Source organism: Phoenix dactylifera, chromosome 7 (genome assembly GCF_009389715.1).
Source record: "Phoenix dactylifera cultivar Barhee BC4 chromosome 7, palm_55x_up_171113_PBpolish2nd_filt_p, whole genome shotgun sequence".
NCBI lineage: Eukaryota > Viridiplantae > Streptophyta > Magnoliopsida > Arecales > Arecaceae > Phoenix > Phoenix dactylifera.
This window is the reverse complement of record NC_052398.1, coordinates 3279956-3298161: the sequence shown is the minus strand read 5'-3', so window position 1 is coordinate 3298161 and position 18206 is coordinate 3279956. Positions and strand designations below refer to the sequence as shown.

Here is an 18206-nt window from a genome sequence, read left to right as displayed (position 1 = left end):
CTTTTGGCTGTAATTGCTGAGGCTCTCTAATATATATATATATATATATATATATATATATATATATATATATATATATATATATATATATATATATATATATATATATATATATATATATATATATATATTTATATACACACACACATACATATATACACCATGTTGGAGATTTAGAGTTCTGGACTCATCATGGACCAAAAGACTTGATTGAATTTATAATGTACACATGATGGCCTAACTTTGATCTGATCCTTAAAATATACCTTTCAAAAAAGCCATGCGACCCAAGTCAAGCATAAGATGGATGGTAGATGATTCGTCGGGGCCTACCATCAGTCGACACTCTCGATTTTGACTGATTTCCATCTTAAGTGACCCATTTGGGGGAGTCCCCCTTCAGAGGCATAATTAAGAGAATTCAAAGCCTATTCCCAAACAACTACATGGAGTCGGGATGAACCATGCCAGGCTCTGAATTCGGCTGCCACCATCTTTGCTAGCCTTAAAAAATGAATCTCTCTATTGATTTCGTTCGTTGAATTAATCCAAATAAGAGCCCGAGTCTTGATACGACAGTAAGATTGCTCTATTATGATTTAGATGTCACGAGTTCTTACCATGGAAAGCCTTTTCGTATACGAGGGTAAGATTGCATCCATCTCTCTCCCTAGACTATGAAATGTACACTTAAGCACCCTTTTAATTGATACCAAATAAAAAGAGCACATTATAGCATGGTTTTAAACAAAGCAATAAAACTGTTATGGTAATGCATAATAATGATGGTCATACATATGCTGTCACTCTGGTTGTTATAATTATCTTATATATGACTAATATGGCTATTGTTAATCCGGAATCTAATTATCTTTAATTTTATTTTATTTCCTACACCTGTTATATTTAGAATAATGTTTACAATTACAGTATCAAAAATGAATAAATGGAACTCTGTCTACGATTGCTACAAATGCCGGCTAAAATGGCCAAAAACAATTGCCATGACATGATGATATGGGATTGCTGATTAGTTTTTTAACCTCATGGTTATCTTTTATCCATCTTATATGATGATGTGAAGCATGATAAATATTTTAAATGATTGCCTTGAGACTAGTAGGCGAAAGAAGGATGAGGGTTTGGTGAGACGGAGGGTGGAATATTTCTATGCTATGGCTTTCCGGGCAATCCTCTGCTAAACCATGGAAAGTGCTATTATGAAATCCCTTGTCCCAAGAAATCTGAATAACATCCTCGTTTTGGAAAGAAACATCATGTCCTGGTGGTCCCACATCTCTTTTTGTGCTCATTCTTTCTTTAAAAGGAAAGCGTCGAGAAGATGTTTCACGTAACTCCGCTACCAAAAGATAAAGAGGAGGACGTGCTTGTCATTTTGACAAATGACAAATGAACTAAAGGTGATTGGGATAAAATAATGAAACGAGTTAGGAAGACCATATGGGGAAGTTATTATTGGGGGGATTGAGACGGAGATTTGAGGGCAATTTATATCCTATCCTACATGCACCATATGATCGTGTACCATACCGATTACTTCATCTTCTTTCTATAAATTTAATCTTGCTTTGATAATTGGCCCATACGAAAAAGACGAAGTGATCAGCGTGGTGCACCGCTATATTGGTGTATATGATGTAGAATATTTTTTTTTATATTTAAGAGATATTAGAACATTGGTGTTGGAAGGGACTTCTTATGGAAAAAATTACACCCTACATTGCATGCACCATATGGGGAAGTTATTATTAGGGCATTAGGGTGTAGATTTGAGGGCAATTTATACCCTATCCCGCATGCACCATATGACCGTGTACCATATCAACCGCTTCATCTTCTTTCTACGAGTCTAATCTTGTTTTGATAATTAGCCCATATGAAGGAGACGAAGTGGTCGGCGTGGTGCACTGCTGTATTAGTGTACATAGTGTAGGATATAGTTTTTTATATTTAAGAGACATTAGAACAAATGAGGAGAGAAATTATACCTTACATTGTATGCACTATATGGTCGTGCATGCAGCAAATTATGACTATTTATTTTTATAATAATGCATGATAATGGAATTTGTAAGAATGTAGCTTGCATGGCCATACGGTGGACGACGATGTAGGGTATAATTTCTCCTTCCTTAGGAGCTTGGGTTTTGGGTCGAGAACAAAAAAGAAAAGAGGGCAAATAAAGATGGTTAATTTAGAAAACAATTGAAGGGGGATCAACCTTGGTCCGCCTCTTTCCTTGACTGCCCATACGCGCACCGCTCCCACTTTCTTACCTTTTCTTAAGCTTTTTCCCTCTTTCCCCTCTCTCTCTCTCTCTCTCTCTCTCTCTTTCGTGGAAACTGAAGAGGCCTACAGGCTGAACTCTCTCTCCTCTGCTAAACCCTAAAGCTGCGATCTTTGGGTAACAAGGTATCGTTCGGTCTCCTCCTAGGGTTTTGGGCATCTGCTCTTCCCGTCGTCCTTTTTTTTTTGCGGCAGCAGCACTTTGCTGATTGGATTTTGGAATTTATTGTTTTTCATTCTATAAAGATTGGATTTTGATGTGGTTGGTGCGATCACCGGCTCTTGATTGTCGGTGATTTTTTCGTAAAGCTCCAATATTTTTATTTTGGGTTTCGGGAAAAAGAACTTGATGAAGGAATAGATAACCCCTCCCCTGCTGCGTTTTGTTTATAACTTACGAGAATCACGCCTCTCTGGGTGTGATTTTGTTCAAATTTCTCTCTTCGGGAGAAAGATTTCACCTTTTATTGGATTGGTTTTTCAGTGGATTCTCTTTAATGATATGATCGATATGCTGATGTTGCACTGGAGCTTGTGATTTTCTCTTTTTAAATGTTCTTGTTTTAATTAGCGGATTTTGGTTTGTTGAAGCTTTGTACTGGAAAAAAAAAAATCTTTTATTGCTGTATCAGGAGATGTGTGATCTTCGAATCGTTTGTGGTTGTGCTTTCTTGATGGGTTTTATAATCTAGATCCCTAGACTTATAAGTCCAATGGATTTCCCCGTTCCAGTTTTAATGGTTTCAGATAAAAAATGCCTACCTGGTTCATGATTCTTTTTTCTCTTCTGGATAGAATTCCTTTTTCAATTATCATGGATCTGAAGCTACTATAATTATTGTCGTCTTTCCTTGAGGATATGCTATCCGTTATTCTGTCATATGCCCTATGGTTTGCTTGCTTTCATGGTTGTGATGTTTTTATGTTTTTTTTTCTTTTTTTTCTGGCAGATACCCTTTGAGAATATACAGTGGTGATGGGGGGAAGAGGCATTTTATGCATTCAATGAGGTGGCTTGGTGTAGCATCCATTCAAGAGAATAGAACAAGTTTTGGGTTGTCGTGGTCTAATAGTTTCCATCATCAGTGGTCTGATAAATGGATTCAAAGACTACACCTAAGAGCTGCTCCCAACGGCAGCACAAAACAACTGGTAATCATGTAGAGAAACCTGCTTCCTGGAAGCCTTCCCCTTTGGAAATTTCTAAGCCAAGCAAGTCAGAGCCTACCACACCAAGAATATTGCAAAAATCTGTGCTGACGAGCACACCAAAGCATACAGCTACAGTGGTTCTAACAGACCCAAAATTCAATCAGCGCCATGAGGGGTCTACTGACTTGATAACTAAAAAGGTTCCTGCAAATATTACCAAGTCTTCCGAGCCTGCTAATTTGAGTCTGAAGGAACCTACCCAACAAGGTGACCCTGTGGAGCTGCTTCAATTAAATGGAACTGCAGGCTTGGAAGGCAGTGGAGATCAAGAGAAGAAAAATTCTGAGCAGAGTAGTATAAAGGATAGCTCAGCTTCTGCTAAGGTTAGTGATGGCACCAGCAGTCTCACAAAGACTAGTGGAAGTGCTAAGATAAGTGATCGTGCAGATTTAATTGAAAGCGGAAAGAGTAGCATGTGCAGGGCCAGTACAAGCAGTGATGTGAGTGATGAAAGCATTTCTAGTAGGTTAAGCAGCAGAGTAAACAAGCCTCACAAAGCAAATGATTCAAGATGGGAAGCAATTCAGGCCATCCGGACTAGAGATGGTGTTATTGGTTTGACCCATTTCAGGCTACTTAAGAGATTAGGTTGTGGTGATATTGGTAGTGTGTATTTGTCGGAATTGAGCGGGACTAAATGTTATTTCGCAGTGAAGGTTATGGACAAGGGATCTCTTGCAAGTCGTAAAAAGCTGCTTAGAGCTCAGACTGAAAGGGAGATATTGCAATGCTTGGATCATCCATTTCTACCAACATTATATGCGCACATTGAGACTGATAAATTCTCATGTTTGGTCATGGAGTTCTGCCCAGGAGGAGATCTGCACACGCTTCGGCAGAGGCAACCTGGAAAGTATTTTCCAGAACAAGCTGCCAAGTAGGAACCCATATCTTATGATAATATATTTGCATCTGTTTAGAGGACAGTTACTTCGATGCTTGCTAAGTATGCTTATTGTCTTTGGCTTTCAGCTGGTTAGTTAATGTTTCACCATATAAATTTTTTTTCATTAGGGAGTATTTGCAAGGGCTAGTTATATACTGCTTAAGTAACTTCCAATGTTCTTTTCTTTCAAGAGGGTTTTTTTAAAGCATGCATATGAGCGCTGTAGATTATTTACATAGTGTCCCGTTGTCAAAATTAAGGATTTTTAAACTCTTTTTAATGAAATAACAATCTGTAAAGCTTGAAAACTAAAATTCTCAGCACTTTACTTTGGTAATTCATGCATGGCCTTTCAAATTCAAGGTAAGACGGAAATTGGCAATTAAAGTGTTTGATATTGTGCATTGATAATTGTTATGGAATTAGTTGTTTCAGTAAATGGTGAGCACTTTATAACTTGAGTTGAGGAGGGAATTTTTAAGTGCTTTTCCTTTTAGAAGGCAGCTCGGAGCTTTTGGTTGGAAAGGCTAGGGAGCGTGTTTGAAAACAATTAGTTTAATTACGCCCCATATCCCATTATAGACTATGTTACCTACTTACCTAGACACTTTTTTTTAGCATTAAGCACCCAAACCTGACGCTTACTGGTTTGACACTTGGATATGGGTATTTAAGAAGAAAAATCATAAAACATTGATGGATCTGAAACTGAGACACACACATGCACCAACAAAGGCCCTGAGTCCTGGTAGCATTGAATGTATATCACATAGCTGTTACAGTGGCATTTTTAATTATCAGAAGCTATTTTCCATTTCCATGATAACCATCTGTTGAATGACATTATTCATCAATTGTTTGGCCATTCTAGCAAAGTGAGTTCTACGATTCCTCTTAAATAGTAATTCATTGTGTCTAATGCTGAAATCATTATGTTAAATACAAAAGGACTACAAGACACTTAAAAGGGATTAAAGTTTTGAAAGTGGGCAAGCATCACTTTTGGATGATGATTGATGATGGAGGCTAAAACTTTATTCGAATGGTTGAGACATCTGAGACAAATTGTCTTTCTTGATGGTAAGCAGTGGAAAAGGTGGTTGATAGAAGGATCTTGACTGTAAGAGAAACTTAGTGAATTTTAGCTTGGCAGGGTGAAACCGTGGATTCATAATCCAGTCTGACTCTTTTCATATATGATAAAAGGGGCACTAATCCCTGCCAAGAGAAAAAGGATGGGGGTGCGGGCACTTGTCATTTGGCAATTTGTATTCTTTGTTGAAGTGAAGGACTGAATTTTTTTGTGAGAGCATTTATTTTGCATAATGGACTTTTGTTGCTGGCCATTGAAAGTTTCAGGAGATATTACTTCAGATGAAAAATGAGAGTACCTTTCTAGGTATACTGATTCTGTTTGTCAAAATTGGCATGGAGAAAAGCTTGCATATCCATGGGTGGAGTGATCCTTCCTGTGCTATTTACAAACGACGACATGTTTGGTGCTACACTGCTACTAAATTCGTGGAAAAAATGTTACTTCAAAATCAGTAAAATTATACCAATAAAACAATCCAGGAGAGAGAAGAAAAATGATTCTGGATGGGAATTCTAAAGAAAATAGTTTGATTTTGCATAATTTTTGAGGTCTAGATTTTAGAAGAACTACTTCTAGAAAAGCATCATATGGGCAAAAATTGAGGTTGGGATTGAGAAACGGAAAATATTAAAAAATTCAGTGCCTTTTTTTTATTTTTTATTTTTTTTATCTCGTGTGAGGTAGAAAAATCAGTGTCGGAAATTGCTTGTGGTGAAGATAAGTTGAGGTAGAATTTATAAAATTATGAACAAGTAGCTCTTGTGAAGTAGTCTTTTTGACTATACCTATTAGGTTGAAGGCTGGTTGATACTTTTGCTCTAGAGCATTATCATGTTGTGGTAGACAAGGTGATTTGGAGCCCAAAGTGAAGAATGGATCTCTTAGAGAGCAAATTTGATTGCTTTTTTCCTTCTTTGCAAAAGGAGGCTTATTTACTGGAGGAGGTAGCTGGGATTTGCATTTGGTGTTGGGGCATTCTGATCCTTCTATGGAGTCTTATTACAATTTTTTTTTCCCCACATGAAAGACAATGAGATTGGAACTGATGCCAGGAGTATGTTTCCATATGGTGATGGAGTCTTTATGCTGGTCACTGGTGAACAATGATATTTGTGTGTTATTTACAAGAAAAACTCAGGTGAGACTGGTAGACCTACTACCAGTCTCACCTGAGTTGACTGGTGGTGATCATCAGCTTTTATGCAACATGCAAGCATAACTTATGGAATTAGTTGCATACTGGTGTGGTTGCTTTGGGTCTTTGCAGTCATGGATATGCTCACTAGTAATGTGCTGTTTCCTAACTGTAAAAATTGCTGCAACTAACATTCTTTATTTCATGGTTGGGACTTGGACACAATGATGCTTGCCTTGCCATTTACATCCAAAAATGGCAACATACTTGGAATCCTTTCACACACCTGTGGCAAATAGTATTAGAAAATAAAGGAATAAACAATTTTTTGGACAAATTATGCATACGACATTTCTATAAATGCTCTGACTGGAGATGATTTTGCTGTTTGTATTGGTTGAAAGGTAATGTAGAATGCTTGGAAAAAGTATTCTCCAGCATGACTAAAATATAAGATCTTTTCTAAAGTCTTTTTCGTCTCTGGATAGGCGATTGGTCTAATGCTCTAACTAGATGGAGTGAGGAAAGAAAAGGAAAAAAAAACACAGAACACATCCTTCTGAAGAACCTGAAGTTCGCTGAAATCTTTCTCATCTTTTGAGGATGCTTGCCAATCCTTATTTCTCATAGTCTTCATACTAGAGATACAGGTCTAAAACTGTGATTAACTCAAAACTAAACATCTCCTGCAATGAAGTACCATTCTTTAAGGTTAACTCTAAAATCAACCTTTATTGCCCGTCCCCTGAGACAATAAATATAAATATAAAAATATTTATATTCTTATAAATATTTATATTTATATTTATATAAGAATATTTATTTATATTTATTGCCTGTGAGACGATAAATATAAATATAAGAATATTTATATTCTTTACTACAAAGATTTTGTTCTATCCATGTGTTTTATGGGATGGTTGGGCATGCTCGCATGAAAGCTGGCAAGCATCTTCCACAAGGCAGGATTAAGCATTAGACAGTCCATCTATTATTTTTTTTACAAGATGCAACTCTCACTGCTATTTGAGTAATTTTGAAACCATTCATGTGCTTTAATACAATTGAGACCTAGAAAACTATTATGCCCCATTTCTTCATGATGTCAAATGGCATTTAGTAGTCAAAAAAACATCAACAAATTTCTCTTTATTTGGAGATCTGTGGAACATGCTCATTTTTATCAGATTCACAGTCATTGTTACTTTGTGCGTATGCAGGTTTTATGTAGCGGAAGTCCTCCTTGCCTTGGAATACCTACACATGCTCGGCATCATCTATCGTGACCTCAAGCCAGAAAACGTCCTTGTCCGAGAAGATGGCCACATCATGCTCTCTGACTTTGACCTTTCACTCCGTTGTGCCGTTAGCCCCACACTCATCAAGTCCTCCAACCCTGACTCCGAAGCTTTCCTTAGGAACAATCCCATCTACTGTGTCCAGCCAGCTTGTGTCGAGCCATCCTGCATCCAGCCTTCCTGCATGGCCCCCACCACATGCTTCTCCCCTCGCCTCTTCTCCTCCAAGTCCAAGAAGGAGCAGAAACCAAAGCTTGACACAGGACACCAAGTCAGACCATTGCCTGAGCTCGTCGCAGAGCCCACAGATGCCAGGTCCATGTCATTTGTTGGTACACATGAATACTTGGCCCCTGAGATCATCAAGGGTGACGGTCATGGGAGTGCTGTGGACTGGTGGACCTTTGGTATATTCTTATATGAGCTTCTGTTTGGGAAAACCCCTTTCAAGGGATTAGGTAACCGGGCTACTCTGTTTAATGTAGTCGGTCAGCCCCTGCGGTTCCCTGAGACCCCATTTGTGAGCTTCTCTGCAAGGGATCTCGTAAGAGGACTGCTCGTGAAGGAGCCACAGCACCGGCTCGCTTTCAAGCGTGGTGCCACAGAGATAAAGCAGCATCCATTCTTCGAGGGCGTGAACTGGGCCTTGATACGTTGCACAAGCCCTCCAGAGATCCCAAAACCCATCGAGATTGAACGGCACCCAGGTCCTGTGGCATCGACAAGCCAGAAGGTCACAGCTGCCAAAGGCTCGGACAACTATCTTGAATTCGACTTCTTTTAGTTGATTATTCTGAGCTGGTGCTGATTTATTGGATTGAGGGAAGGTGTAAAGTTTCTAAACGGTTTCAGGATGCCAGTGAATTTTTTTTCCTCTACAGATTGCGATCGGTGTTTGTAATGCTGCTGCTGCTGCTGTTAAGTTGGACCTTTTCAGTTCCAAATATGTATTCATTGAATGCTGAAAATTCTCTCATCTTTATAATGATCGAAAGGCCTGCCATCTTTCATTTGGTTCTGATTGCCTTGTGAAAGGATATTTGTGCAATGGAAGAATGTTCCATTACCATATTAAAATTATTCCCTTCCTGTCGTAGTGAAGAACAGCTTGTAAGCATTGACTGTTGTCAAAGCTGAGGCTCTCTGTGTGCTTAGTTTACCATCCTGATTTAGTTTGTCGCAGGGCTATTTTAGGTGATATTCTGCACCAATACCGAAAGCTAGAATTCCATTCCTCTGTGTACAGTACTCCAATCCAATCTTATGGGTTCTTTGATGGTTATAATGTTATTTTATACTTCTACATTGTTATGGTAGCAAATACGTGGACCTAAGATTCTAAATTGTAGACCATTACATGGTCACTAATTTTTGTTTAAGAACTCCAATTTAAGTGGAGGATTTGACTTCCAACTTTTGTTTCCAGTTACAGGTTAGAGTTGAGGAGCTGGACCCAGTCTGGGAAATGGCTTCTCACTGGATTTTGGTAAGGTAGTGTTTGGATACCTGCAACTCACACTAACCTGTCATTGGGGTTGTATGGGCATGGAAGTATTGGATTTGGAGTCACAAATTCAATGTTTGGCTTGTTTACAATGTTTGTTTACCTGTGACTGGAAGCTGCAACTGTAGTTTACCTGTTTGTTTGTTCATGCAATTGGAAATATCTTATCAAACAATATTTCCAATATAACATATAAAGTATTTACAATTATTTCAGCAACTATCCTACTGCTACTCTCTCCAAGCATTCCAATACAACATCTCACATCCCAACCATCTGCAACCATTCAAAAGAAAAAAAATGAGGAAAAATTGTGAAATTATTTTTTAAAAAAAATGAGGAAGGAGGTGCTAAGAGTTCGGAAGAGGCTCCGAGATTAGTTCTCCGTAAGAGGTTGCCTCGGCTTCGTTTTGAAGAGATTGGAACCATCTGTGTGTGTGAGAGAGAGGACTCTGACTCTGAGGGAGGTGGAAGGGGGACGAAAATATAATTATTCGTATATTCGGACTAACGAGAAAAAATTTACATAATAATAACCCCGAGAAAAATTATGAGGTTACCATACGAAAGGCAGGACTAAAATATAATATATTTTAAAATTGGGTTCTCTTAATAATTTTACTGGTAGGATAGTGCAAATCCGGCCCAGCCCAAAAATCTTACGAACCTTTTTTTGGGTCAGGTTTGAATTAGAGTTTTTCCAAGTATTGACCCTTTTTTTTCTTTTCTTTTTACTCAAATTTTAGACGGATAGGGTATAGGTCAAATTTTTCACCCAAAAGTTTAGGTCGAGTTGAATCGTGATACTGATGAAAATTTTGTGAGTGGACGGTCTAATCTTAATATTGGTTGCTTAATTTATATTAGAAATTAGTTTCTAAGAGTTGTATGATCTAGGTTAGATAGATGACTCTGAAAGAGTCAAGAATTAAGCTTTATTATTAGGCTATATTACTAGTTAAATGATCAACCATAAGGGGTTAACCCATGGATGGGTATCATTAGAAGAGTATCGACTCAATTTCAAGTTAGGTTGGCTATAGTCAAGGTTGTCTTAATTTGACCTAACCCGCTCCGAACCTACCCTAATCCACCACCATCCCTCGAAGAGATTAAACATGAACCATAGCATTGGCAAATTTCTCCATTTATTTTTGACATTTAATGAGATTGAAAACAAAAAGAACGCACCAAAGGTTTACACATCGAATCTTGTAATCCTATAAATTTGCAGCAACTTCCCCACTTAGTTAATAGAATAAAGCAAAAGATGAAAAGACAATGCACCTACCCTCCTACTCATTATGGTTATGGATTAATGTGATTAAAAATGTTCAAAAGCATCCCAAAAACTGGTAGTGACGCCCCATTGCGTTCCCTCTCTATGTAATGTTTTTATTGCGTGGCATAAGACTTCTCTCTATATTTTTATATCCACTAGTGCTAACTGAACAAATATAGCTGCTTATATATTATTTTGTTATGATTGAAAAATTCCAACCTTTTGTTTTATATGATTTCACGCAGTACGTTCTTAGATTATATTCTTGCTTGCTTTAAGGAATTTACGTATTAACGTCAATGTCTTCCAAAACTTTTGCTTTGGAATCACCATCCAGTGCGTTTTGATTTATATAGTTGGGTCAAAGCTCATTGCCTCTTTCATCTATCCTTCTCCTTTTTTTTCGCTTTTTTTTCTTGGCCCTTATTAATATATGGGGGTAGTTAGCTGACTTTTCTAACATTGGATGAAATCAAAGGGTCATGTTCAGCCGAAGTAGCATCATCATGCATCCTATATATCATACCTTCGATATGCAGCTGTGTGTATATCCTTGTATCAGTTCTGATCATGCACCAAACTATGCCCGGCCCCTTGACATGCTGCTTGCTTGCATGCATGCATGCCTTTCTGAATCTGGGAAGGCAAGAAAGCTGTGATAAGAACATTTAGGCGCGGCTCGAGGTGGCGAAGCACGACACCTGATGGCATATGAAGGCTAATTTCGACCCAATGATTGCCTGGCAACTCTCAAGGACATAGGCTTTGAGAGCTGGAAGCCATAAGGTCCCACAAGAACTTCTTGCTTTTTATTTTGGATGTTACATCCATCCTATATTATATGAAGTCTCTTTTTCCATTAATAATACAAGGGGGGCTAATTCTCACCCGCTACCCGCATTCACCTCGATCGGAGCCTAGGCCCTGTGCAAACAACGTCAAAACTTGCGAAACAGAAACCATGTTAATCAAATTAATAGTTAAAATGAAGACCGGTGCTGCTCGTAATCGAATTCTTATACTCTATCCCCAGGGTAAGAGATAATACTATCCGAGCAAGCACTCGATAGTAATATATAAACTTTTTTACTCTGATAAACCAAGTACCCAGGGTTTAACAAGTTCTTTGCAGAAGTCAAACTTTAAAGATGTGATTGTCTCCATCATGCCGAAAACCATGCTTCGAAAGATCGAGAAGCTGATGAGGAGCTTCCTTTGGGGCTCCTATTAAGATGGGCATGGTGTGCACCTCATGGTGTGGGGCATGATCTATCAATCACTTGTAATGAGGAGGAAAGCGGTGATCGCTAGACATGCCGCTAGATTCGTGCTTGAGCCGAACAGCCTATGGAGTGTCATGATGTGGGCCAAGTGCAACAATTGGACCCCTAGGAGGAAAATTAGTAGTGGTCGGAGATGCTTGTTCACGTGGAGGGAGATAATTTGTTTATGTAGCATTGGTGATGGCCAACACGAGGTGGCTGATTGGGAATGGATGGAGTGTGATTGTTTAGGTGACGCGGGGTTGGACGACCTTCCTCTGAGTCTCTAGTCGACCACAATCAGTACTGAGATGGGAGATAGCATACGGGGCTGTGATCTCCTCAACCTTGGGGGGAGAGGTTGGGATACCAGTCAGATCAGTCATCTTTTTGGGAAGCAGCTTGCGGAGAGAGTGCTTTCTGTTGCATTCTCGGAGTTTAGGACCCCGGATGTGCAAGTGTGGAGATCCTTCTACAGCCCAAGAGTCTGAGTAAAGGATCTTTACGGTCTCTTCAGAAAAGAGTAGCATCAGAGTTGTGACTGTGTCTGGGTCTGGAGAATAGGAGTCCATCCAAGGGTTGCTTTGTTCCTTTGGAAGGTCTCTTAGGGATGTCTGTCGACAAGATCTACGCTGAAGAGACAGCGAGTGAGCATTCCATCGACCTGCCCTTGTTGCAAGGTGGAGGAAACAGTGGATCATATCCTCTTCGTGTGAGAGCATTGCGGGTCTGAAGACTATCTGACATCCCTCAAGAGGTGCTTTTTTCATTGACCCCGGGGCCTCATTCCTTCTGTACCCGAGTAGCCAATTAAGAGGGTCTCAGTATAGATCGAGTGCTTCTTCAGTAGCTGATGTTGTGTTCTACGTTTGGCTAGCAAAGAATGCCTGGACCTTTGGAGAGAGTAGCCTGTCTCCGAGACTAGTTTTGGAGAGAGGGCGGGCACAAGTTACCAAAATTTCCCACCTTGGCCATTCAGGAGTTTCTTTGATAGGTCGGGGCACCTAAGACTCTACATTTGCTTCTGTAGTGTCTTATTTGGTGTTTATCACCTGGGACCCCTCACCTCCGAGCTTTCTTAAGGTGAACTTCGACTGGTGTGTTGGAGGGTGGAAGGGGGTGGTGCTGGCTTCATCATTAAGGGCCCTAATTTTAGATTGGTTGCTGCGGGCGAGTGTTAGTTTTTCATATGTTCTGTTCCTAGGGCGGAGCTGAGGGCTGCTTGGGCTGGCCTCAGCTACGCGCGGAGTTTTTGGAGGACTGATGCCATTATGTTGAAGGGCGACTCTGCGACAGTAATTAGCTGGATCCAGGGGCAGGCTAGTGTTGTGGCGTCAAAACCTCTGATTCAGGACATCTGGTGTCTTGTGGGTGGTTGTTCAGTCTTTGTAGTGAGGCATGTTTATCGGAAGACGAATGGCATGGCGAACTGAGTGGCCTCATATATGACTGATCATTCAGGAAGGCTTCTTTGGTCTTCGGAGGCTTATGTACCTATAGCATTTAAGGATATTTTATTTTCTGATTTTTATGGTTGTATCCATACTAGGTTTGTGTAAAATGCCGTTTCAGCAAAAACAATATGATTATCTTTGCTATTTTCGATAATTGGAATGGCATGTCAAAACTTAAAAACCTCGTAGGTGGGGCCTACACTTTGCTCAAAATTGCTCTCGTGCTAATGAGAATCATTCATGAATATGTGGTCATGGTACTGCTCTTTCTCCATCCTCAGGGCGATTTTCCATTTCGACTAATGGCAGCATGATGATTGATCCCTAACTTTGTAAACATGTGCTAAAGTTGCAAGAATTTTAAGTTCTGCTGCCATCTCATGACCCCCACTACTAAGGTTCCTCCTAAAATTCTAAATTCTCAGAATCAGCTATAAGTAGTTCATGGCATTAGCAAACCCTCTGCTCATTAATTTCATACTTCAAGCCATCGATAAGTCTTTAAGTTTAGTGGAAGAGTTGGAGAGGTGTCATCTCATCTCCTAACATTCCTTACTTCATTTTCAAATAGAAGGAAACGAAGAAAGAAGAAGCCATCAAGGTGGTAGCACAGATGGAATGAGGTTTTATTTTCACCGGGATGGCCCAGGTTTGAAACACGCGGGTGTCGATTAAATTTGGGGACTACATGCCTCACGCCTGGACGCTTTCGATGGAAACATTACGGTCTGCATCGAACATTCTCCGGTGGAAGGGGGTCCAGTGGGGGCTGCTATGCGGGTGAGGTTCTCCTATCTCCTTCTCCTTCTATTTTTTACCAAAAAAAAAAGAAAGAAGAATCTAGTTTAGGAATAATTATCCTATTAACTGTCTCCATCTGCAAGTGCATAACAGGTTCACTTTATACTGGTATCAATTTAGTAGGATAAGTGGGTTTTTTCTTATTCCAACTTCCATTAGCTCAAGTATTGTCATCGGTTAGCATATAATCTTGCTTTTCTGGATACATATTAATGGATGTCGACCACAAGAAATCCTTTTAGCTGTGGGGTCCTCGTCCGGGAATCCATCTCGGTACACGGAACCCACTAAGCAAGGAAAACAGAACATAATTTGTTTATTCTCGGGTATATTTTATCCATAACTTTGTTCCTCGTGCAGTAACGGCAGTCTTCCGTGGTTTGCTTGCATTCTTCATCGCAAGAACAAAAGCGCACCTAAGGGGACTAGTCTCTGTTTAGACAAGATGTATTTCTACAAGATATGTTTACTCCTAATTAGGGCCGATATCAATTTGCTTGGAGATATGCCATAGATTCATCGGTTTGTGATTACCATCGACCTCAACAGTTGATTAAGGTGCTGACCTCGGTATTGACCCACAAGCCAACCTGGATGGTTGACCGAGTTGCTGATCTATGCAGATGACTAGTAGTAATGAGCCATGCGCCTCTGGAATTAAAGCATATTTAAGATGGTTAAAGTTCATTAAAGGAAAGATTATAACCTCACGCACACCATTCTATCTCGGTAACTGACATAAACCTCATCCTATATAAAGAGCATTTGGAGGATCTTCAGGTATGTTCATCCTTATGCTAATATTCTCTCATTATTCTCTCAAGTCTTTATTATTCTTCCGAAATTCTTGCCTAACTTAAGCATCAAAAAGTTTCTTGCGGGACAAAATTTGACAATTTTCAATGTTGCCTTTTATCGTTTTCGAGTCAGACTTAAAGCTCCGAGCCGGTCTCTTTGTCCGAGTGTAGCAGTCCGAGCACAATTTGACCTCAACCTGTTCTCTAGCTCATCCAGTCTTCTTAGCTCGGATTTCGACAGCAACACTTGTTAGTAGAGTATTAACCTCATAGTTATTTAATTTAAATGGAGATAGCTAAGCTATTCTCTTGGCATTTGATTGGAATGAGAACATAAATCTTTGGGCCAAATTCAAGAACCTTGCATGCTCTTTTTTATGCATGACGTGGACCTTGTATTACTACGCTAGGCCTATGTTTCCTATCGCAGTAGCTCGTTGGAAACCCCATCCGCTAGCTAATTTGGCTCTTACAATTTGCAAATCATATCAAGTAACCCATGTTCTCTCAACACTTCTTAACGTGACATGGTCCAAGGGCCATACCTCATAGGCTTATCATGGCCCAAGAAACCAATCCAAAATGCTGTTTTACAGGGTAAAAACTTGCTCCCCTTCCCTGGAAGTGGATATACGATCTTTGCACCACAAGTGCAAACGGTGCTTGTGTCTGTTATTAAAAGATGGATGGCTATCAAACAAAACATGTCATATATATAATTAGGGCTGTAAATGGGTCGGGTCGACCCGTGACCCGACTCGACCTGCGTAAGACCCGACCCGACCCGAATTTTAGGACCCGAGAGGCTGGGTCGGATCTTAAATTTGGACTCATTCTATTTTTCGAATCGGATCGGGTCCACCCAATCTCGACCCGGACCCGAACCGATCCGACTCCTTTTTTTTGGGTTAACCTAGTTTGCATATTTTTCTTGAGATCTAATCATGGTGAAAATTTGTAGATATGGATCCGACTCGACTCGAATGACCAGTCGGGTCAAAATTTGTAGGCATAAACCCGACCTGACCTGATCCGATTTTCAACCGAATCGGATCTGGGTTCAAAATAAGGATCCGAACAAGAAACTGGGTCGGATCGGGGTCACTCAGAATCCAACCCGACCCATTTGTTGCCCTGTATATAATACATAAAGTTGCTTTATTTGATGACCATTTATTTTATAATAATAACCATCGAGTGCTATACAGTATTTTGTCTATGAGGATCCGGGCTTCTACCAATGAACCATCGAGAGGGTGTCATAGTGAGAGGGTCTTTGAATTAGTTGTTCTTCATGTCCCCCCACGTCACGTTCAGATTTGAGCCAAAAATAATTAATTGACCAAAGAAATATTGAGCTAAATTGCATGTGATGGGTCTTTTAAAAGTAATCCTTGCTTGGCTTTGTATTAGATGATAGGCCGTTTTAAAATAGTTTTTGCTTGGCTAGTATTTGAAGGGATAACATGACTTGCTACCGTTAGGATGCTTTTTCCTTATATTAAAGCCTATCATGGCTAAAGATGCTTTGAGAGCACAGACTAAGGCCCTGTTTGGGGGAGCTTTTGGAGGGCCAGAAAGCACTTTCTGGCCCTCCAAAAGTACTTTTAGATTGAAAACTGTGTTTGGTAAATTTTTCGAAAAGCTGTTTCAGCTTTTGCGGGAAGCTGAAAACAGCTTTTGGGAGGAAGCTCCAATTTGGAGCTTTTGGGAGGAAGCTGTTTCAGCTTTTTCGGAAAGCTATATTTTTGACAAAAATGCCCATATTAAAATAACATAATTACATAGTTTATCCCTGTATAAACCTAAAAATCTGCTGGAGCCAAGAACCCAAGCCGTCAGACTCCCTTCCGTAAGAAAAGGTATTTTTCTTTTCAATTTTTGTATGCATCTCTTGAGCCACATTTTAGAAGAAAAAAATTTTAATCCTTTTCCATACCTTCCAAAATCAATCTATTGTTTTTTTTTTATCATCAACCTCGCGGCCCACGCTGAGGTCCTCCTCGAGCGTGGACCATGAAGAAGAGCCCCCTGGACCGCGGAAAATTATTTTATGGAAAATTATGGAAAATTATTATGGAAAATTATTTTATACTAATAATTATAATATTTTATACCTTTATTTTTGTATTATACTATAAATATAATATCATATTATATTATATCATAATACATTAATATGTTATGTTAAATAATTTAATATTATGTTATATTATGGAAAATTAATTTATACTAATAATTATAATATTTTATACCTTTATTTTTGTATTATACTATGTTGCTGGAAATTGGACCCGGGGGCTGCCGCGAAACCGGAGAAGGAGGAGCTCCGCTGCTACAGGGGGCGGACGGCGGTGCACCGGCCGGCTGCGTCCTCCACTGTCGGGGCGCCGGACCTGCAAGGAAAACCGGTGGCCGGGCTCCCCGGCGCCGGCCCTCCGATGCTTAAGTCAGAGGGGGCAAATATGTGGAGGGAGTGGGAGGAGAGAGAGTGTATGCACATAATATTTTTGTTAAGATGAAGCAGAGATGAAAGCTTTGATGTCATCAATGGTGTCTGTGCTATTTACTTCAAGTGTTTCCTTCCCCCCCATCTTTCCCCCCAGGCTCCCCTTTTATAGTGGGGTTTTGCGTTACCTGGGAGGTGACAGGGGAGTTTGTCCCTTTTGTAATAATTGGGCATGATTTGGCCCATTAATGGCGTAGTGGAGAATAAGGCCGGATCAGACCGGAGTCAGGGAGCTGTCACGGTCGATCGGACCTGTTGGGGTCGTTGAACCGCCGGCCGTAGTGGGCCTGGGGTTCGTGGATGGTAAGTGCATTAATTGCTGAATGAGCCGGCGGTTAGGAAGAGCCATACGCTCTAATGGTTCAGCGATCCAGAGATCGTCTTGAGCCGTGTTCATTAAATGTCTGAGTGCATCGGAGACTTGAAGAGGTCTCGTGCATTAATGACGAGTCGTGCCGAACGCCTGCGGAGATCTCATGCTTTGATGGCTCAAAGATGTGGCAGGCGGCAAATTGTAGTTGAGTTGTCAAATCCCTTGGAGGATTGAGTGCTTGGTTAAGGCATCGGCTCGGCAGAGGTGCCGAGCCGAGCTGGTCGCCCAATGGGGCGCCCTGTGGCGGGGTTGCATTGTAAGTATCCCTGGTCGGCGTCTTTTGAGCAAGC

The 18206-nt window shown here is 40.2% G+C and overlaps 1 protein-coding gene across 1 annotated transcript; it reads left to right on the top strand.

The window, feature by feature from the left end:
* Positions 1–2242: 2242 nt before the first annotated feature.
* Positions 2243–8967, top strand: LOC103702383 (serine/threonine-protein kinase D6PK). Its single transcript, XM_008784800.4, has 3 exons — positions 2243–2433; positions 3258–4396; positions 7857–8967. Exons 2-3 carry the CDS (start codon positions 3405–3407, stop codon positions 8716–8718), a joined length of 1854 nt encoding a protein of 617 aa, XP_008783022.2. The 5' UTR covers positions 2243–2433; positions 3258–3404; the 3' UTR covers positions 8719–8967.
* Positions 8968–18206: the final 9239 nt, after the last annotated feature.

Excerpts from the sequence above, each read along its gene's own strand:
- LOC103702383 (XM_008784800.4), top strand. The coding sequence starts at position 3,405 with ATGGATTCAAAGACTACACCTAAGAGCTGCTCCCAACGGCAGCACAAA. Across the intron at positions 4,397-7,856 it reads TTTCCAGAACAAGCTGCCAA|GTTTTATGTAGCGGAAGTCC; the intron begins GTAGGAACCCAT and ends GTGCGTATGCAG.